Raw genomic sequence first — 23,776 nt, 5'->3', positions numbered from 1 at the left:
ATTCTTTTCCTCCTCTATTTTGCTTTAATAACTCTTACCTTCTTTTTGAAAGGTGGATAGATCTCAGAGCTGAAATTAACCCTAGAGATAAGGCAGCAAAGAGAACTGGGACTGGAGCCAAGAAGAACTGAGTTCAAATATGACCTCAGATACTTAGATATGTGATATTGTGCAAATCATTCTATTTTAATTTCCTCATCTGTAAAATAGAGATAATAATAACACTTCTGACGGTTGTTGTGAGGATCAAATGAGTTATTTGTAAAACACTTTATAAACCTTAAAGCACTATAAAACTGCTAACTAATTATTATCTAACATAATCAACTATTCTATCCCCTTCATTTTGTAAGTTCTATGTTGGTTCAGTGACTTCACCAGGGTCATGTACATAATTAGTAGCAGAGTTAAGATTTGTACCATTTGCCTCCAAATCCAGTGCACTTTCCCCTACACCAAATGGCATTATACCTTTCTGCCTAATAACTGGAAACTTAAGTAATAAAAACAAATAATAGAAGCATTCCTCTCAGAAAAAAAAGAATGTTATAATAAACTATAAAACCACCTGGATATTTTTTATTGAGTATTTTTATAGGCATCACTAATTTTTGGAATTTTGTATACTTTGAATTTTGTGGGGGGGGAAGTGGACTTGGCATTTAAAAATGTTTTCTTCTTATTTCTGCTTTTCACTACCATGAGAGAGAGACAGCAGTTGAAGTAAATCAAAACCCAAATTGAGATTAAACTATAGAAATGGCACAGGGGAGGGGAGAAAGCTTAGAACCAGTGGTATTAGAGCAGACTAGGGAATGAGATTGGTTTGGTAAACGGAGCAGACAGTGGAACCCAGTAAATAGAGAAAGACTGGGGCAGAATCTTATACCTTTGTCTAAAGTGAACAGGCTAATCTGGGGGCCCAAATGGGCAGCAGCTACTTAGTCAGACTTTTCTGTTCTCATATACTACTTTTAAAACTATAATGTTCAACTTCAGATTATGAGAACGTTTAGAAGCTCAGTTCTCTAGTGTCATTTGACTGTGATCACATGTCTTTGTATCTCCATAATGAATAGTTCTCAAAAGGATTTCAAAAATGTTTGTTTAGAGTTAGTAATAACTCATTACTCCCTTCAGTACTTTAAGAATCCGATTTTATCTGTGTGGTACACAGATGCAAATTAAAACCTCTACATGCCATACTGTATACTGTTTTATGAGTTGATGTGACCAGAAAATTGATCTGGTGACCGTAACTGGTGATAAGCTTCTCTAAACTCAGCTAGACAGATTCTCTAACGATGGACAATAGAAACTGTGCTTGGAGAAGTTCCATCTTGATAAGTCCTACCAGAACCTGGGTTCTACTGTTGCAGCCTTCTGGGACATAGGCAATGTCTACTTCGTGATGAGGCAGTGTTGTGATAAGTGGAGAAAGAACTCAGTAACTTTATTTAAAGTTTTTGAGGTCCTTAGAGGAAGGTCATAGATACTTTAGAAAAAGTTAAAACTTTTTGCCTTTTGAGTACTGAATACTTACTTGATCATATCAGCGTATCTTTACAAGTGCTTGCATTTTAGAAGGTATATCATGTAGCCTTTTTCTTTTTGGTCTTGGAAACAAAATCTGTCTTCTTATACAGTTAATTAGCAGCAAGCAGTTTAAGCTGTAGGACTTGTTTTAGTTGAAATTAACATTTAGTCTCTGTGATTGTTGTCCAGTTATGTGCTCCTGTGCATCCAGCAGATGGAGCACAAAACATTGAATTTCTGCAATCATTTCTATAATGCAGTTTTGTTATATGACTTACCAGTGCAGTTTTGTCCTTGATTTTTTTTTTTTAATGGCAAGGCATGAGGGAAGATTTGGAATATAATGAGTTAAATTTGGTTTTAGGTTCATTTTTACTAACAAAATTTAGAAGATTATTTAAAAGAAGAATTTTTAAAGCAATGATTGAGGTTTCTATAGAAAAGTGTTTTAGTCAAATTATGCTTCCTTGGAATTGTCAAATTTTTTAGCTTGGCACGTAATTAAATGTAATTCTATAAAATTAAAATCTCAACATTATAAAATTTTGAACAGAAGTTATGTTTTAACAGACATTTCAGCATGTTTTCTATGAAATTTAAAAGGAAAACTTGAAAATTAATCCTTTTCACCTTTGCAAAGACAGTTTGTTCTAATATAGCATTAGTTCTGTTTCAGAGTGATTTCAATGCTGTCCATTAAATTGAAATATTTTATCTGCCAGTCTAGGTGCAGTCTTTTTGGTATATTTCTTTGTTTTTCTAAGCTATTTGGTCCATTTTGTTTTTTTGTTTGAAATTATTTTAGTACTATCTCCCAAAATGTAAATCTTCCCATTTGGGGACTTTAATGAACTGTTTATAACCATTGCTAGGCGGGGCCTCAATCACTTGCTCATTAAAAATATTTACAAGCTTATTAGTCAAGGCCACAATGGGACATTTGACCAGTAAGGAATTGGATTAAACTTGCTTCAGATGAAAACAAAGATGGCTAGCAAGTAGTTAAGCGTTATAGAATTTGTAGTTACGCAGCCAGGAGTTGTAAGCCAAGTTCTCCAGTAGGATCTCACCTTTCCTCGGGAAAAATATAGACTCTAAGAGTTTTTAGGGACCTTACAATCCTCTCATCTTATAGATCAAGGAACTGAGACTAATCTATTCCAACTCATTTCTCTTTCCTGTTTCTCAGCAAATATATCTAGTCATTAAAATGATAAATTTAGATTCTGGAATTGTATTTTAACTGTTAGTTTTTTAGGAGTAATTCCACTATCTTTTGGACATGTTCTATTTTGAGTTATTTGGAGTTTTACTCACTTGAAAATATGACCAAGTTTTAAAATGTTTGAATTCATATTTTAACCTTTTGCATTCTGATAGGTCTGAGGAGGCAAACAAAGCTTTCTCAGCAGCTGTACAAATGCACGATGTGTTGGTGAAGGCTTGGGCAATGTGGGGTGATTACTTGGAGAATATATTTGTGAAGGAGCGGCAGCTTCACCTTGGTGTTTCTGCCATCACTTGCTATTTACATGCATGTCGACATCAGAATGAGAGCAAATCAAGAAAATACTTAGCCAAGGTAAGACTGGAGAAGTACATACATGTTTAATAATACTTGTTGGTTAATTAATTAAACCTTATGTCATTGCAGCAGAATTCCTCTTGGTCCATAAACACAAATGGAGGTTGAACTTAACTCCCAAAGTTTACCCTTTAACAGTAGTACTACTAATCTGTGTTATTTGATCAGGTATATTGAAATAGCATTTTAGATTTAGAATCATTATCGTAAGCTCCATTAGGATAGACTCATATTATTTCATTCTTTGATATCTTCCAAGAAAGAAACAAGTTAAATAGGTAATTGTTTCTTACATAGGAATAATATTGGAATCAAGCTATATTTGCTGTTTTCAGTGCTGATAACTTTTATTTTTACCTAGAACTTGATTTAATGCTTCAGAATCTTTCATTTTGGTTCCATGTTCAGTAAGTTGGTGTATATTTGTCCTCCCTTGGGGTATTTATCTAGCAGTGGGATCTCTGGGTCTAAGAGTATGAACATCACTTTGTTAGCATAATTTCATATTGCTTTACAGGAATGATTGGATTGATTGCAAGTAAGGAGAAGGGAATTTATAGCATTTATAGAGTGCCTGCTATGTGAAAGGCACTTTTTACAGATGTTATCTCATTTGAATAATAGTTGACTATTTGTATCTTTGACAATTTGCTGAGTGTGAGATGGAATCTCAGAGTTGTTTTGATTTGCATTGTTAACAGTTTAGTGTATTCTTGTGTTTATTAATTCTTGTAATTTTTTTGGAAAACTGTTCATATCCTTTGACCACTGAGGAATGGTATTTGGTCTTATTAGTCTTAATACAATTATGTATCTTACATATCAGGTCCTTATTGAAGATATTTGTTGCAAAGATTTTTTCCCAATTGACAATTTCTTTTTTTATCCTAAATGCATTGATTTTCTACCTCAAAGGCTTTTAAGTTTCATGTATTTGAAATTATCTATTGTATCATTTGCGCCTTAAGAATTCTTCCCCTATGGGACAGCTAGATAGCGCAGTGGATAGAGCTCTGGCCTTGGAGTCAGGAGGACCTGAGTTCACATTCTGCCTCAGACACTGGATACTTACTAGCTGGGTGACCCTGGGCAAATCACTTAACCCTGATTGCCTCTCCCCCCCCCCCCCAAAAAAAGGGATTCTTCCTTTAGCCATTACTGTGAAAGGTAGCTTCCATCTGGTTCTTGTCTAATCTTCATTTGACCTCTCATATTTAGTTCACTTACCCATTTTGAGCTTTTTTGTACTATATGACATCAGCTGTTGGTTTAAATATTATTTCTGCCAAACCACTTACCAGTTTTTTCACCATTTCTTTTTAGATAGGGAATTATTCCTCAAATAATTTATATTTTCAGATTGAGTGTTGGCTTATTGAATTCAGTTATCTCCGATTCTTTCTTATGTAATATGTTCCACTGATCTGATTTTCTACTTTTTGAATTGTACTGAATAGTTTTAATTTCTGCTTTATAATATAATTAGTTATAGAAATGCTTTTCCTCCATTCTATATTTTTTCATTATTTTCCTTGAGGTTCTATATCTTTTATTCCTCCAAATGAATTTCAAAGTCTTTTTTCCCCCTAGCTTTATGAAATATTCCATTGGTAGATTGATATAGTTCTAAATATGGGATTTAGGTAGTATCTTCATTTTTGTTATATTGGTATAGTCAGCAAACAATGAATATACTTCCAACTATTCATCATTCTTTGTGTCTTTAAAGAGTGTATGAAATTGCATTTATATGTTAGGAACTTATGTACTTTTACTTTCTTTCAGTTTTATCTTAATTGTTATCTCAGAATAGAGACAAGGACTGGGCCTATGATTTCTTTGGTGTAGGGAATTTCCAGTTGAGGAAGGTCTCTCTACCAGCGCAAGTCCTTACCTTTTCTGCCGCAGTCTTATTAGATAGTTACCTGGAACACTGAGAAGTAAAGTGACTTTCCAGGCCACATAGCAAGTAGGTGGCAAGGGTAGAATTTGAACGCAAGTCCTCCTGGCTTCAAAGCTTTCTGACCGTTACTGAATGGCACAACTCATATTTTAATCAAAAGAAATTGTTTTCTGTATGAATCCATCCTTCCAGCTTTCCTTGGGATTAAAAGACTGTTATAAGAACAACAATGATAATAACATGATTTATTATTACTGTGATTATTGACAGCTGTATGGTCTTTAAGGTTTGTAAAATGCCTCTCCATTTTGTAGGTGAGAAAACTGAAGTTTTGAGAAAGTATAAGCGACTTTCTCATGATTATATAACTGGTGTCTGGGTGTGTAAACATGTCTCCCTTAACTGCAAGTCCACTCTCTCTGCTACATTGAAAATTATACTACTATATACTACTGCTGCTTGAAAATTATATTCATTCTGTCACAGAAAAAATTCCCAGGAAAGAGAGATATCATCATTAGTCAATTCCAAGCTTTGAATTAATTGTTTGAATCTAGTACTATTTTTGGTTGATTTTTTTTTAAAATTCTCTATTGTAGAAACTATGTGATTTTGTGTTCTTCTGAACAAACAATTGTAATCAGAACCTGATTACTTATTGAATGACATATTTCCAAGCAATAATACCAATTTGCTAAAGAGGTGAATGTGGATAGGATGCAGTAGGTGGCACTAGTTAGCCCTTTATGTAGGATCACACTGTTTTTTTCTGGTATCCTTGAGTAAACTGGGCTTCTTTACCAACTTTGAACATTAAAAGTCCTGAGATCCCTCAGTTAGAGCTAAGTGTTGTGAGCTGTTCTTTCTTGTCCAAATTCCAGCTTGTAATGTTACCTGTTGCTTATCAGCCAGTAGTAATGTTTGAAAGTCAGAGCAAGTTTTAAATATCTTGCTCTAAATTTCTTTAATTTATTAAAATGCTTAGAAACATTCCCTAAGTAAATCTGCCCTTCTCACCGGTAGTTAACTTTCATCACTTATCTTTGATGAATTTTTTAAAAAAATCATTGTGCTATCTCAGTAGAAATGCACTCCTCATAGATTTAGTCTATCTATAGCCATTCAACAACTTATTACTAACATTCTGTAAGGCACAATGCTCTGTATGGTGAGAAAAACAAAAATATGGCATGATTTAGTAAACTTCTGTTTTACATTTTGGTGGCACATAGATAAACACGTACGCATATGTACGTACACACACATTTCGGACCTCTGAGGCCTTTGATTTAGAGCATTCCTCTTGGTGTAGGAATCTTTTGAGTAAAGTAAATATGTGCATGTGTACATCTTTTTGTTGTTCAGTCATTTCAGTTGTGTCTGACTCTTTGTGACCACATTTGGAGGGCAAGGATACTGAAGTGGTTTGCCATTTCCTTCTCCAGCTCATTTTACAGATGAGGAAACTGAGGCAAAAGGGTTAGGTGACTCGCCCAAAATAAGACGGCTAGTAAATGTCTGAGACCAGATTTGAACTCACAAAGATGTGACTGACTCCAGGCCTGGCACTCTATCTACTGTGCCACCTAGCTGCCTCATATGTACATTTAAGCATGTGAAAAATAACATGAAATTGTCAAAGTAAAATATTTTACATTATAACAAAAAGATCACTAAAGAATAAACAAAATATCACTAAGTTTCTATCTCTTTTGGGAGGGTGGGGCATTCAAGGTTAAGTGGCTTGCCAAGGGTTGCACAACTAGTAAGTTTCTGAGGCCCGATTTGAACTCAGGTCTTCCTGACTTCAAGGCTTGGTGCTCTATCTACTGTGCCACCTAGTTGCCCCATTAAGTTTCTTTAAATGAAGTTTTAAAAGCATTTTAAATTTTTTGGCTTGATAATTCTTTTCAGAACCCTTGATTTTTCCCTAAGTGATTCATCAGGTCAATTAAGATCTGATCATGAAATTTCATATCTCCTACTATTGGTACCATATGTGATTGATTGGAGATCTTTTTTTTTTTTAAGGCAATTGGGATTAAGTGACTTGCCCAGGGTCACACAGCTAGTAAGTGTCAAGTGTTTGGTCTGAGCTCGGATTTGAACTCAGTTCCTCCTGACTTCAGGACCCGTGCTCTATCCACTCTGCCACCTAGCTACTCCCGATCTCTCTATTCTTAAAGCTGCTTTCTAAAAGTTATCTGAAAGATACCATCTAAAAAATAGTTTTGCTACCTATGTTTTAACATGAAAATTTTACATTTACAGTCTCCTGTTTCAAGTTATGTAGTGATAAGCTTAGTGATCATGTTTCTTTTTTTCCTTGCTATTTGATAAAATCAGCTTATCATTTGGTCTTAGACAAATGACTGAGAATTAGCATTGCCAGTATTATCTCTGTGGTATTTTATAATCAGAGAAATATATTTATATTTATATTTATATGGAGGCAGCTGGGTGGTGCAATGGATAGAACACTGGACCCAGAGTCAAGAAGAGCTGAGTTCAAATCTTGCCTCAGACATTTACTAGCTTTGTGACCTTTGACACATCCCTTAGCCTCTGTTTGCCTCAGTTTCCTTGATTTTAAAATGAAGATAATAATAGCAGGGTTGTGAGGAACAAATGTAAAACGCTTAACACATTGCCTGCATTGCCTGATGTATAATAGGTGCTTTTCTCATTCCCTTCCCTTTCCCCCTACTTCTTAACTGATCACAGCAAACAAGATATATATTCAAAATTTTAAAATATTTTGTCTTTTCTTTAGGTATTATGGCTCTTGAGTTTTGATGATGACAAAAATACATTGGCCGATGCAGTAGATAAATATTGCATCGGAGTGCCTCCCATCCAGTGGCTGGCTTGGATTCCACAGCTGTTAACTTGTTTAGTTGGTTCTGAAGGCAAACTTCTTTTGAACCTCATAAGTCAGGTAGGTTTGATTAAGGTATTTTTATTTGTTGATTGATTTCTTACCTTAAATCTTTTACATTCTTTTCAGAAAGCAAGTTTTTTGTTCAGTATATTAAACCAGAGATTTAATTTCAACATAATAGTGATAGAAGGTGTGTTTTTAAGAACTTTCTGATCATTTTAGTATGAACTTTGATAATAGCTAATGGATCCTTTGTAACATTGGAACTGCGATCTCATTGATTTGAGCAACGTGTACATATGTTGTAAAATGAAATAAAAAATATGATATCCCATTAGTAATTTTGTGAGAATCACCTTAAGTGCAATTTATTCTTTCATAAACTGTCTGATGTTTGTTTTTGTATCCAACTTCCACAAATGTGCTTATGTTTTGTTAACAGTTCAAAAATCGACAATTTATTTAATTAATGAGGTACAGATTTATGCCAAGGTTTTAGTGTTCTGCTTAAGGCATAATGTCCTTTGGAATACAAATCACATTTTTAATATTCTTCAACATTGAACAAATCTGCTGTAGTTTAGTAAGCCCTTATCTTACAATTGAGTTAGATGCATGTGTACATCTTTTTGTTGTTCAGTCATTTCAGTTTAGTAGAAGGTGTGATTAATAGATTTATAAGGCCAAAGTTACATGATGATGTCTACTCGGCCTTTTGAGAGGAACCATATAACCTCAGTTTGGTAAAAATGGTGTCTCTTTACCTGAAGTGGCTGTTTTTTTCAGCCTCAGCACTGCAATTATGTGGAGTAAGGTTACACTCTAATGGGTCCAGCTCTCAGGTAGTGTTGGGTTCACTGGGACTTGTGGCCTAATTTAAAGACTAAGCGGTATCATTATAGCTCTTTTTCTTTGGTTGTATGCATGAATAAGATCTTTGTGCTGATCCAGGTACTCTTACATTTTGCTCTCTTCAGATTTATTGGGCAATATGATAGTAAGGCTCCTCATTAACAGTCCCTTGGTAGAATGTGCAGAAACACACCATTTTAGCCTAGCTTAGACCTTTTGTGGGGGGAGAGGGCATAGCTAAACTAGAATGCTTTAATTGTTTTTCAGTGAAACAGGAATTTAATGTGACTCATACAACATGATCACTAGTAAAGTACACTCTTTGTTGAATATAGTTGTGTATGTTCAGTGCTAATTAGTTGTTCATTTATAGAGTATGGTAAACAAATTTGTTTTCTTTATTTAAGTCTAATTATCAATAACAGAGTGATGAATGAATGAATATTTCCTCTGTATTTTAATAGGTTGGAAGAGTATATCCTCAAGCTGTTTACTTTCCCATAAGAACTCTATATTTGACATTGAAAATTGAGCAGCGAGAGCGTTACAAAAGTGGTGAGTTGTTTTCTTTTTCATGAGAAAGCATTGTTAAGAATTGAGAAGAATGAAAAGATGTGAAGGAAGTATCAATGTTTTTAGTGTATCTTATGCTTCTGCTGTTTATTGAGGATAGATAAAATGTATTGAGAACAGCTCAAAGAATTTTATATGCTCTTTAAATTTCAAATACAGTATCTACTCCAGATAACTTGTATTTTTACTGTATCAACTCCCTTCTCTCAGGTATATACCAAAATTGGCACATGGTTATTTTTGTCTTTATCCTGTAACTTTTCCCTTTTATTAAGATTGTGAGCCTCCTTAACGTCAGAAGCTGTTTTTGACTTTCTTTGTATGCCCAACACTGTGTCTGGTGCATATGGGAGCTTACTAAATGCCTTTTGATTTGACTTGACCTGAAAAAAGCACAAAGAAAACTTCTTCATTGCTCAGAATTAAAACTGTGTTTAATATTACACAGCCTTGATTTGTGAGTTAATAATATTAAAATAAGTAATTGTCATTAGCTAGAAAAATGTGCTCTGAACTTTGTTCTCAGTTTTGGTGTATTAAGTATTTTATCTATTGTTAATATGGCCAGTTAAAAATGCTTATCATTTGCAATAGTTAATTATTAGTATCATATTACAAGGTAGACTCTGGCCCTGTTAGATTCACTGGCAAGTGTGGCAGTACATAAAGAAGATGATAAATGTTAAATGTACGTTTTTATTTTGGGAAAATTATAAATTAAGAATCTTTGTAAATATTGTTATTTACAAATGTCTAAGTAAATTAATTTTTAAGATTTGGTGTTTTTGTGTTTTAAGATCAAAGATAGAACTGGAAAAACAATCACTACAGGCTCACTATTTCCAGAGTTATATAAATTTTATCTTTTTTATACAAAAATTACTTACCTGGATCTTAGAGTGTCTTAGATACTGTGTATGTTTCAGACTTGTTTATAGATTATTTTCAGGTCGTTGGGAAATTAATTGAAAAAGATATATCGTGACATGTATGCAGCATAAAATAAGCATAATATTACTCCCCCACTTCCCATTCAGAGCAGTCGGCAGCTTTCATGGTACCATCCTGATATGTCAGTTTACTTGATCTTCGCAGTCACATTGTGAGGTAGGGAGGGCATATCCCATCTGTGTTTTATAACCAAGAGAACTTTTGCTGAGAATATCCAGTTGCTGGGTTACGGAGGAAAGGATGCTGACTTTGAAGTTAGAGGAACCAGGTCCAAGTTCTGACTCTGCTGCTTAATACTTGTGTGACCTCAAACAAGTCTCTCCCCCTCTTGAGGACTCACTTTCCTCATTTGCAAAATGAGATGGTTGGACTAGATGGATTCCTAAGATACCTTCCAGCTCTGAACCTGTGATTCTGCAGTTAATGAAGGACAGCACTGGGAGCGTGGTTGTTCTCCTGACTCTTAGCCCAGTGATCTTTATATCACACTACATTGCTACTTTTTGGTAGCAGTTTTTAAACCAAGTCTAGCTTTCACAGCAGTAAGACATCACACTATGTTTTATAATTTACAGTTTTTTGTGTGTATTCTCAGATTCTGGACAGCAGCAACCAAGTTCAGTAGGCAGTCAATCCCATTCTGCATCAGATCCTGGACCAATTAGAGCCACAGCCCCAATGTGGCGTTGCAGCAGAATTATGCATATGCAGAGAGAACTGCATCCAACTCTTCTGTCTTCTCTGGAAGGCATTGTTGATCAGATGGTCTGGTTCAGAGAAAATTGGCATGAAGAGGTATTTGGTTATGAATTTGGAAATTCTATATATTGATATGATTCGCATGTATATTAACTGATGTGTACTCTATAGAATTAATTTGTTTTATGAATTATTATGGTTCTAGTTAATAAACATGGACTTTGTAAATAGCTATATATATTCTTTTCATATACTAGTACATTCTTATTAAGAATCTTAGTTTCATATCTAAAAAGGAAAGACTTTAAAAAAACAGATTTTTCAACCTTTGAGAAACCTTCCTTGAAAAGTATGATGGTTATTTCATCCTTGATGGTAATTTCTATGACCTAAATTGCTTCCCTTTGTGGACTCTTAGGTATAGCTAATGAAGTAATAGAATGTAAGCTCCCCGAGGGCACAGACTTCTTGGACTTAAGACTGCACTTAATGTAGTGCCTATAGTAGGTACTTAATTAATGCTAATATGATTGACTGCTTTGTGTCCCTTCTGCCAGCCAAAGTGTTTTGCGTATAATAAGTGCTTAATAAATATTTACTGAATTAAAATTAATTACTCTCAACTAGCTACATTAGTAGAATTAAAGTTTCATGGATAATCCAAATATATATGTATATATATATTTAACTTGTAATATATTCTGTAATATTTCTAGCAGCCAGTTTACATTCATAATTTATATTGTTTAACCCAATATTAAAATGTATTTTTATTTCCAGTTTTATTTTTACCTTTTCTCAGATGGGTAGAGGAAGGAGGCCTGCTCTGAATAAATGCTGGAGAGTAAAAAGAAAACCAACTAAAGAAAGAATTAGGTTATTTTCTGTGGTTAAACTACTGAATTGATAATACAGCTCAGTATTATACCTGCTTAGTTTTGAATTTGCACTGCATATTCTGTTGGAGTGGGACCAGTTACCATATTTTACATAATTATAACTTTTGAATAGTATGAATTGGAATACAGCACTTAGATCAGCAAGAGTTGGTTGTCAAACTTGTTTTTAATTCTAGAGTGTATTTCCATATTGTATTAATTTACATAATACTCACAGTGCCTGGTACTAAGGTCCTCAATATAAATGTTTGTTGATTGAAAGGTCTCCATTATTATAATATGTCTTTCATCTCTTTTCCTTTAGGTTCTCAGACAGCTTCAGCAGGGCCTGGCAAAATGTTACTCTGTAGCTTTTGAGAAAAATGGAACAGTTTCAGATGCCAAAATCACACCGCACACTCTCAATTTTGTCAAGAAGTTGGTCAGCACCTTTGGAGTTGGCCTGGAAAATGTGTCTAATGTTTCTACCATGTTTTCCAGTGCTGCCTCTGAGTCTTTGGCTAGAAGAGCACAAGCAACAGCACAGGATCCTGTCTTTCAGAAATTGAAAGGACAGTTCACAACAGGTGAGTGCTCAAGTGCCCACATTCACATTTCTTATTTCCTTTGGAAAAAGAAAAGAAGGCATTAAGATGAGTAGTTAACATGTTAAGAACTGACTTAGTACTTACCAACCTTAAATAAAAATTTCTTAAAGGAATATATTATTTTACCTTTTTCACTTTCCTGGTAAGTTTGTATGAGTTTGAACTAAATAAGACAAAAGAACTAAATAAGGCAGAAAACAATTACGTGAATTTTTTTTTTCTAGTTATCATATTTACTAATTTTTGGACCCTTTACTTGATTTATGTTTCCTGGTTAAAAGAACCCTTATTTTGTATCTAGCTATCTGTTTATATTGTTATAGACTATTTGCCCATTGCTGAAATGAATGCCAGGGCAAATTGCTATTTAAATGACTTCTAGTTAGTTTCTAAATTTATTGCATGTTATAGAGATTATTCTTATAGCCTCTGGCCCTTGCTTTGTTCATTTCTGCATTTAGGCATTGATATCTCCTGATAGCCGTGCTTTTGCAAAAAACTTGTACAGCTGTGATCTTCACATCTTACATTTTTGTCTTGTCCTACCGTCAACATTGAGAGCCCTTATGATTATATTTAATTAACTAAGTCTAATAAGCAAGGAAATAGTAAAATATGCTGTGCTTCCTGTTTACTTCTTAAAACTATAGGGAATTAGAACATAGTAAATATCTTTGTGAATTGATACTGCATTTTAAATAAAATAGGCCTGCTGTATTCAAAGTGCTATGAATAATAATTCAAAGATAAAGACAGTCCCTGGCCCATTGATCAATCAATAAAAGTCTCAGCAAAAATTTTTTAAAAGCAGTGTAATTAAGTAATTAAATTAAAAGTCCCACTGTCTAGAACCTTACATTCTATTAGGGGAGATAACAAGAATATGTGTGTAGTGTAATACATATCCCACACATATAGTTTCATGCACACATGTTTTGTGTGTGTGTAATGCAAGATAATTTGAGTGGGAAGGAACTTGCAGTGGGAGGAGGAATTAGGAAAGGTTTCTTCTAGAAAGTTTTATTTGAACTGAGTTCTGAATGAAATTGAAGGTTCCAAGAAGCAGAGGGAAGGAGAGGACATTGCAGGCATTGGGGACAGCCTTTGGCAAAGGCACAGAAACAGAAGATAGAATGTTGTATATGAGGAGCAGTGAGCAGGCAGGCATATGTCGCTGAGCCAAAGAGTGGATGAAGGGGAGTAATGTATATTAAGGCTAGAGAGATTATTTGGAGCCAGATTATGAAAGGCTTGACACATCAGACAAAAGGTTTTGTATTTGATCCTAGAAGAAACAGGAACTGTTGGAATTTATTTAGTCAGGCATTGTCATGGTCAGAACTGTGTTTGTGGAGCTCTCTGGAGAATGGGTTGAGGAAGACACTTGAAACAAGGAGACTGATTAAGAGGCTATATATATACTGTAGTCTCTCTAGGTGAGAGATTATAAAGGTGAACTGTCGGAGGCTTTGTGAATGGAGAACAGTGGTGATAGAGTAGGCAAGACTTGGCATCTGAGGGGTCACGATGCAAGGGGTCCAGAATGACTTCGAAGCTAGGAACTTTAGGTACCTAGAAGGGGAGTGGTACTCTCTGGAAATAAGAGCATTCTGAAGTAGGAGGAGACAATTAGATATAAAATATGTAGCAAAATATAAAGTTAATGAATATGTCTACAAAATAATTAACTGTAAGAAGTAGGAAACTAGCAGTTATGGGGAGCAGGAAATGGATTCATGTGGAAGATAGTACATGAGCTCTGTCTTAAAGGAAGACAGGGTCTCTGTGTGGTGAAAATAAGCAGGCATTCCAGGTGTGTAGGCAGGCCAGTGAACAGATAGGGAGACAGAGTGTCACTAATAAAGAACACAGAGAAGACCAGTTGCCTCCATCTCAGTCCATCAAGTCTTTAAAGATATATGTGGGCCAGGTTGTGTAGGGCTTTAAAAGTTAAACGCTATTTCCATATTAGGAAATAGTGGTATGAGGATTTTCTTGTTGTAAGGGGAAAAAATAAAATTTGGGCCGCATTACAGTCCATATCAAACATCAGTTTTGGTTTTATATGTAAGCAGTTAGAGGTATTGAGAGTTTGTGAGCAACAAAGTGGTATGACAGAATAGTTATTTATTAGGATTAATCTGGTATGTAGATGGTTCGGAGGAAGGGAAGAGATGAGTCCAAGGAATTAATTAGGAAATTACTGCAATAAGCCAGGACTCAATGATAAGAAACTAGATCTGGGTGTTGACCATGAAATAGAAAAGAAAGACTTGCTGGGACTCTGAAAAATCAACAAGACTTAATGACTGAATAAAATAATGGATAAAAATGGAGATTGAAAGAGAGATGGGAGTCAGAGACTTAGTTTTTTATCTTTATTTTAGTTGGTTATTAGTAACAATATTGATAAAAATAGGGATGTCAAGTAGGGAATTGGATTTTGAGGGGAAGATAGAAGAGCAGACAGGACCAGAAATAATGATTTTTGGCATCATCTGCAAAGAAGTGTTGGTGAAAGTGGATAAAGAGGAAAAGACTTGGACAACAAGAGGAGAGAGTTTTTAAAGAGAATGTGATCACTAGAATCAAATGCTAAAGAGGTTAAGTATGGTGGGGACTCAGTACAAGTCTTTACTGATACTGTAGTCCTGACAGTCTCCAGAGTGGTAACAATAATAGCCAGATTACAACAATTAGAGGAATGAACCAAATGTTAAGAAAATGGAATAAGCCCTTGAGAACCACTAGTTTGAGAAGTTTAGTAGAAAGGAAGACAAGAAATAGCATTATAAATTGCAATCAGTACCTGCTTTGGTACATCCTCATATTCATGCATTTGTGTCATTCTCTGATATCTTAAATTATCAAATTACTTGGGCATATTAGAAGTTTATTTTTCATTACAACTAGAGAGACTTTATAACTAAAATGCATGGGTGCTTTTATGTACTTGACAATTCACTAAGGACTAACTGTACTCCATATGGTTTTCTTATTCACTAATAAAAGTCACATACAGTTAGACAATTTTGTGGATAATGTGTGCCTTAATAATGAAAGACAAATATCAACATTGATTTGCCACTTGCTTTTTAGAGTCTATTTTAACAGAAACCTTTTGCTGATAACCTCAGCGCATACTTTTTTGATTGTTTACCATGAATGTAATTTTATCTCAGCATAAATGAATTAAATTAAAATCAGATCTTTGATTTTATTGGTGTAGAAAGCTTACAGTGAGGAAAATTCCCTTTACCAATGTGGACTGGCATCTGCTCTACAATTTATAATCTTAGAGAGTTTCCTGTGACATTGAGGGGTTAAGTGACTTGCCCATTGTCTTGCTGCCAGGTGTATGTCAAGGTTGAGACTTTTATACCAAGGTTTTGCTGGAATTTTGACCAGTATACCACACTGTTTCTCATGTTACTAAATTATTACAAATAAATTACCTTGTTGAATTTAGTGAGGAATATATTAGCATTTTATGCAGTATGTTCATCTGCTAATATTTTAATGTGCTTATTTGCTTTTGAAGGTAATATTTTATTTGCATTTATATATAATCTTAGTATATATAATAAATTCCCTTATTAGATTCACTTTTAGAAATAGTGATTTTCTTTTGTGGACTGTGGCAAAATATTCATTTTGCAGTTCTGGGCAAATCATTTTAGGAGAGCTGTCTGTATGCTGAGAGTATCATAAACCTAGTGTTTTTGTTAGGTGGATATTGTATGTACAAAAGGCTCTGATTACTGTCCATCATATTCTTGTTGTGTGATTGGAATGACAGCCCATAACTCCCATGGCTTACAGTTTGATTTTTTCAGTTTCAAAGCCTCATAGCACTTTTCTACATCCCAAGTTTAGAGATATAGTAGGTTTTATTTTTAAGTTATAAGTGTTTGAGATTGCCATGGAGGGCTTCGAGAGGAAAGCCCAAGCACAGTGATGTGCCCATTCTTGGAAAGACAGACCATGAAGCTACAGTGGCCACGCTCATATTCAGGACTTTCCAAAGCCTCCCCTGTTACCTGCAGACATCAAAGCTCTCTAAAGGATTATATTTATATGCTGTACTGAATAAATGAAAAAGCATTTATAATGTGCTAAGCACTAAGGATGCAAAAATAAAATCAAGGCAGACAGACCCTTCTCTTAATGAGCTCCCATTCTAAATGAAAAGAAGACATATACAAAGGGTTCAGCTGCAACGTGGACTCCTAGGAGTGCAGTTATAGATGTATTCCGCCTTATGATAACAAATCCTCACCTGGTTGTGAAAACATTAACATTAAATTAAAATTAACATTAATTAACATTAATTAAGTGTTCAACTCCAGAAACTTCATGCCATATACAATTTCAGGAACCAAAAATCACGATTCCAATGTTATTGTTTTTTTCATGTTATAATATACACACACCTTAAAGGCTCTTCTCCAACAGGGAGTTTCTTGTGTATGTGTTAAGATAAAACATTGACCCTCTAATTATTAACACTAGGTGACAGGGCAATCCTCACCCACTGTCATGGAGTCAGTTCAGATGATTGAAGATGACAGTTAAAAGCTGGGATTAATTAACATTATTTCAGATTGTTGAGTATTGTTATTTTCCATTTTCATGTGACATAAAGAAAATGCAAACAGTATTATTTTTTTCATTTTAAAGAAAGTAACTAGCCATTTTAATCTGTTTTGTTTTGGCATTTTTATTTGTCTTAACTCTTGCTTTATTCTTGAGCAAGATCATAAGCTCTTTGACAGTAGAGACTGGGTGTTTTTTTGTTTTGGTTTTTGGGGTTTGGTTTTTTTTTTTTTTTGGAGTGGGGGGGTTGGCCTTTAAGGTTGACCATAGTACCCTTAATCAATTGGACACAGCGACTCCTGAAATTATCTGCAGAGTTAGTTATAAGAGGTTTGCCTTCTGGATCAGGAGAGGGAGTACTCCCATCAGTAAAACTGTAGAAATTTTAAAGTATTGTCTTCCCTCTTAGAGCTTAAATAGAACGGGTACTCATTTTGTTGATAACTTGTTTTCTTCTACAGACATAGATGATAATAAATTTACTTATATCTTTAATATTCTTTTGAACAATCCATCTTCTTAACCTTATGATTTTGCTAGCTCTTCTTGGAACCCTAAACTCATCTTTGCAGTTGATATGGCTTTTGCTAGTGGGTAGTTGAGATTCATATTATTTGCAAATGGAAAAATTTATAAATGCTAATTATAGCTTTAATTATGAAACATAACTAATGAAAGTTTTCAAATGGAGAATTAGAACCAGTGGGGGAAAAAAATCAGCAAATGACACTGAGTTGATTTTTGTACTGGATTGTTGTTTCTTTAGCTAGGGGTCAGCATGTGGGAAATTAGAAAGATGAGCCATGGCTATGAGCACTGGCTTTGTGATGGCAGCAGAAAATGAATTGTTAATTTAGTACCAGTCTCTTCATTGTTTGCTTGCTCTCCCTTTCCTTCTAGTATCCGTATTGAAAAGGAGACAGTTGTAGACATCCAAGCAACTTTATGGCAACTGTGCTTTAGAAACAAAGTGAAGAATTGTTCTTTACTTTTGGTAAAGAGTGCTGATAATGGGTGATTTTGTGAGATCCTTCATTGCAGGTCTTACGATAAAAGCTTGATAAAGAACTATTATTTTATCATTTCAGGAAATAAAGTTTAAATTCAAAGTTGATGCTACAGGGGAATTAGTTTTGATATTTGTTTTCAGTCTAACCAGTTCAAATAACTACAATTGGTTTCTATACTAATGGAGTAGTAGAGATACTGTAGTCTCCCTTTTTGTCTTTTGTAAGTACCAGAAGCACATATATACCAACTATTTTCTCTGCATCATGTAAATTGTAATAATAAGTACAATTTTAAGTTACATTTTAATATTTTAGATATCAATATAATCTTTTGTCATTTAAGTATAGTTGAAGATTTATTTAGTAACATACCCCAAAACTAACTTCCTTGTAACTGTCTAGGGTACTACTACCCTCTTAGTCACCCAAGCTCATAATGTGGGCATCATCTTCACCTCCTCCCTCAGGCTCTCACTCCCCCAATATCCAATTTTTTGCCAAGTCCTATAAGTTCTACCTTCAAAACATCTATCATGTCCTTTCTTCTCTCCTCTGACACTGCCACCATTTTGGTGCAGACCCTCCTCACCTCACACCTGAACTATGTATTCCAGTAGCCTTTTGATTGACTTCCCTGCCTCAAGTCTGTTTCCTCTCCAGTTACTCCCTCATTCAGCTATTAAATCAATATTGTTGTATAAAAATGTGTGTTTCATTCTACTTTGAATTTATCACCTGTCATAGCCTTATTCATCATTAGTATTCTGCAACATGGTTGCTGTGATGATCAGAGACTTTACAATGCTGTTATTAATTTTCTTCTGGTTCTGCACACTTCACTCTGCATCAGTTGGTTGAAATCTTCCTAGGTTTCTCTGAAGCCATTCCATCATTTCATGGCACAGTGATGTTCCATTACATTGATGTTCCATTACATTCACATAACCTGATTTATTCAGTCATTTCCAATTGATGGATACCACCTTAGTTTCCAGTTCTTTACTACTACAAAAAGAATGGCTATAAATATTTTTGTACACATGGGTCTGTTTCCTATTTCTTTTAATCTCTGGGGTATAAGTGCAGTAGTATTATCTCAGTGTCAAAGGGCATGCACAGTTTAGTAACTTTGGGGGCATAATTCCCATTTGCTTTCCAGAATTACTGGACCAATTATTAGCAATGCATTAATGTGCCTGTTTTTCTATATCCTCTTTGCTTTTGCCATTTTCCTTTTTGTCAGTCTTACCAATCTGAGACGTTGTCGCAAGTTGTTTTTAATTTTTATTTCTCTAATTATTAGTGGATTTTTTTTTCCACAAGGCTATAGATAGCTTGGATTTCTTCCTTTGAAATTGCCTCTTTATATCCTTTCACCATTTGTCAATTAGGGAATGATTCTTCGTTATATAAATTTGAATCAGTTCCTTGTAATCTTGGAACTAAGACCTTTATCAGAAAAACTCACTGCAAAGATTTTTTCAAAATAACTGTTATTCTTATAAAACAGCTACATTCAGCCTACATTCTTTCTTTTTTTTATTTTATTTTTTTCTAATTGAAGAAAATCTACCTTCTCCTTCTCTTTTTCACTCGCTAGAAAAACAAACCCTAGACTATGAGAGGTGACTAAGAAGGCTTATCTGACCTGAGCCACAGGGTCTGTCCCATCATGACTTTAAAGGACAAGTTGAGCAGATTGGAGAATTCTAGGTCTACCAGAACCCTTGAATCTGGTCTCCACAGCCCTGCTTCCTCATTGTATTTGAAGGGAATTCTCTACACATAGTCATATATGACCATAGGAATCCATTCCAGAGCCACATGTAATAAAGCCCTGTTCTAGAGTTTTTTTGTTAAAATGATTGCTAAATAACACTCACCTTATTGCTTTTTTTTCCCATGAGAAAAGGATTTGGTCCGTATTAGAATTAAATCTTTGATCTTGTAAGGTATTTTGTAATGGACTTTTATTGTGTAATTTAAAAATTATATTCAGTTCTATATCCTTCCATTAATACACGGTGCACATAAGCAGTTTTATAAGTACGAAGTACGACCAGGGGCCAGAACTGGCTTATGCTAGCTTCTTTGAGGAAACAAAAAACATTCAGTTTTAGCAGTGTTTTGAAGAAAGACATAGTTAAATTAATTGACCTTTATAAAAAGTATAAGTAAGCAGTAATGTGTGTGTGGGAGGGATGTACCATTGTTTCCTTATCTTGTAAGTGTACTATTTTTGTCAGTACACTCAATCTCAATTTGCACTCATTTGTGTTTGATAAAGCTATCTTGTCATTTCTTCCCCTGACCTAAATGAAAGAATTGTATATTTTGTTAATTTAAAAAATAATAATCATAATGGCTTAAATGTTTGTTCAAAAAAATGTATAAGTGAGATTTCACATTGTGGTAAGATTAGCTTAATAAAACTTTTGATAGCTGACAATTCTGACAACATAAAATTTAAAAGTTTTTGCATACTACATAAAACATTTATACTACATAAAAACATTTGGCTGCCTCCTGATGGATAAAGAGCAGAGGTACAAAAACAGGTCAGTACGTGTGCCATGGCCTGTGCATGCTAAGTGGTATCCACGATAGGAAGTCTATTGTTACAGTATTTTAGGGATGACTTTCTATAGTCTTTTAAATATTTTATGATGACATTTCCATGCTATTTGTATTATTTTTATATTATTCTCTTTTTTTTTTTTTTTTTTTGCAAGACCATCAGGGTTAAGTGACTTATTTATATTATTATTACTCCATTATTTAGGCTTGAGATCTGAGTATTAGACTGCCATCCATAGACCACGTCCGTTCATTTTGATGTCCTTTTTTAAAAGATTTTATTGTAAACTCAGTAACCACCAACAAAAATAGGTCAAAAAAAGAGGGAGAAAAATCTTATCTCAGATCTTTAGCCTTCAAAATAGCAGAATCAAACAAACTAAAAAGATTTTTTTTGTGTGTGTACTGTATCTCTTTCCAGAGCTTCCCAAAGCCTACCATCATTAGCTCTGCTTTTTTCCTCGCTTTTCTACTCCTTTTCCTTTTCTCCTATAGTTCTTTTGATTTCACTCAATATCTTGTGTATCTTTCTGTATTTCCTTGTACGTATCTTAATTGTCATTTTTACAACCCTATAATATTCTATTACATTAATATGCCATTATCTTTTCAGTCATTCTCTGGTTATTAAATAGAGCTTGTTTCCAATTTTTTACTTTTATCATTAAAGCAGCAATGACGATTTTTTGCTGATAGATACTCTTTTTTTTTTCATTTTATGTTGTTTTGCGAATCGTCTTTAGCAGTTTTGTTGTTGGATTCAAAAGTTTGCTCATTTTTTGTGATTCCTATTGTTTTATTGCTTTGGTGTTCTCCAGAGTATTTGCTAACAGTAAGCAGTCTTAGGAACGACATATTAGAGTGACTTTTAAACCACAGACTTGCCAGTACTGTCCTTTTTATTTAAACCACCATTATTTTTGCCCTTTTTGTGAGTATAATTGGTATCTCCAGGTTGCCTTATAATTTGCATTTCTCAAGACTGGAGCATTTGCATATCACCATTTCCTGTGGTAATTAATAGTACATATGTCTTCCTTCATAAATTTCCTGTTCAAGTCCTTTGACCATTGTTCAGTTGGTCAGTTTGTTATTAGTCTTACATGTACTTGTGACTTATAGATTCTGGATGTCATTTGAGAGGGTTGGGGAGAGAATAATTGTGATTTCATCAGTATTAGGAAGTCAGAGAATAGAACTATCTTTTACTAATTCAGAACGGTAACCTGTCTGTAGCTTAAAATCTTAGAGAGTTTATTTGCCAGGAATATGGAAAAGTTAAGAGACTTGCTCGTGAGAATGAAGCTAATATGTGTCAAAACTAGATTTAAATCCAGGTCTTTCTGACTCCAGCGCCAGAGGTCTGTCCATTAAGGTACATCGGGTTCTCTGTCTCAAACAGTATTGCAAATATTTTTACCTTTTCTTTTTCTTTTAATTTTAGAGATATTCTTTTTCCATTTTACATTGAGGAAACTGAGGTGAATAGGTTAAGTGACTTGCCCGGTCACACAGCTAGTCTGAAGCTGAATTTGAACTCTGGTCTTCTTGACCTGAGGTACAGCACTTTATAATACTGTGCTACCTATTTGCCTCTAATTTGTTCAGCCATTTCCTAGTATATAAGTACCCCCTGAGTTTCCAGTTCTTTGCTGCCACAAAAATAACTGCTATAGATATTTTTGTGTATGTGATGCTCTTGTTTCTTTCGTTTCTTTGGAGTATATACTTACTAGTGACATCATTGGGTCAGCAATATACACAGTTTGATAGTTTCTTGTGCATAATTGTAAATTGCTTTCCAGAATGGCTGGATGAATCCACAACCCCCCCAAGCATTTGTCATTTTCCTTTTATGTCAGCTTTGACAATCTGTTGGCTATGAGGTGGTGCATCAGAGTTGTTTTAATTTGCATTTCCCTAATTATTAGTGATTCAGAACATTTTTTTCATATAACTGTTGATTACTTTGTTTTCTCTCACTGAAAACTGTCAATTTGTATCCTTTGACCATCTATCAGTTGGGGAATGTCTCTTATTAGAATCTATTCCTTATATATTTGGAAATGAGACCTTTTATCTGAAAAACTTTCTGAAAGATTTTTACTAATTTTCCACTTCTATGACATTTTATCTACACTGGTTTTATGCAAAAACTTTTAGATTTTATGTTGTCAGAATTGTCCATCTTACCTCCCTTCTTTGTCCCTTATTTGTTCATGAACTCTTCCCCAAACCATTAATATGACAGGTAATTTCTTCCATGCTCTTCCAATTTCTTTATGATGTTCCTTTATGTCTAAATCTTATCATACATTTGATATTTTGCAGTACTTGGCCCTCTTCTCTATTGTTTCCCTTTAATAGTTCTTGGTATTTGTCTGTTTTTCTGTATGAATTTTGTAATAATTTTCTGGGGTTCAAGTCCTGCTTTTGACACAGTAGAAGTGTTCTGGATATATGACTATGGGCAGATCACTTACAGCTTCTCACTGCTCTGAGACAGCTTTCTTAAAGCTAGTAATTATGGAGAACATGCTGCTCTGCAACAGTAGGAGAAGTTCTTACCTGGAAGCTCCTTCTACCAATAGACACAGAAGTCTGCCCCTCTTCCCTGCCCCTTGCTCTAGTCTATGGAATAACCTATAGATATTTAAGTTGGTATATTATTTAAATTTTTAAGTTGGTTTGGGAAATACTGACTTTTCTGTATTCACTCAATCTCATTATGAAAAGAGGATATCTTTTGATTTATTTCAATTCTTTGATTTGAAATATTTCTGAAGTTTTCTTTTTGTAGGTTTCCTGTGTGTCTTGATAGATTAATGCATAGGTTTGATACAGTGTGTGTCATTATTGAAAATAATTACAGTTTTTTATGAGTCTATTGTGATTCTTGGTGATCAAATGCAGGTGGTTGTTGGGTTTATATTCTACTTTATTACAGTTGTTGGGTCCATTTATTGTTGTTTACTGTCTTGTACTTTCTAGGTCTATAGTTGTGTCATCTACAAATAGAAATATTTCAACTTCTCTGTCAATTAGCCTTATTTTTATTGCTAAGATTTATAAAGCCAATCAATGAGCATTTATTACATGCCTATTATGTGTCATAAAACTTTGTTAG

General features: G+C 34.3%; 1 protein-coding gene across 7 annotated transcripts in view; it reads left to right on the top strand.

The window, feature by feature from the left end:
• The window catches only part of LOC114052499 (transformation/transcription domain-associated protein), a 169,861-nt gene that overhangs the window by 126,734 nt on the left and 19,351 nt on the right, over positions 1-23,776 (top strand). For all 7 annotated transcript variants that reach the window (XM_027875152.1, XM_027875148.1, XM_027875153.1 and 4 more), the window contains exons 61-65: positions 2,917-3,118; positions 7,798-7,962; positions 9,222-9,312; positions 10,877-11,076; positions 12,184-12,445. In XM_027875152.1, coding sequence (XP_027730953.1) covers positions 2,917-3,118; positions 7,798-7,962; positions 9,222-9,312; positions 10,877-11,076; positions 12,184-12,445 — 920 coding nt within the window. The remainder of the gene's footprint in view (positions 1-2,916; positions 3,119-7,797; positions 7,963-9,221; positions 9,313-10,876; positions 11,077-12,183; positions 12,446-23,776) is intronic.

The sequence above is a fragment of the Vombatus ursinus genome, unplaced genomic scaffold, assembly GCF_900497805.2.
Source record: "Vombatus ursinus unplaced genomic scaffold, bare-nosed wombat genome assembly UNPS02014807.1, whole genome shotgun sequence".
Classification (NCBI taxonomy): domain Eukaryota; kingdom Metazoa; phylum Chordata; class Mammalia; order Diprotodontia; family Vombatidae; genus Vombatus; species Vombatus ursinus.
This window is presented reverse-complemented; position numbering and strand designations above follow the sequence as displayed.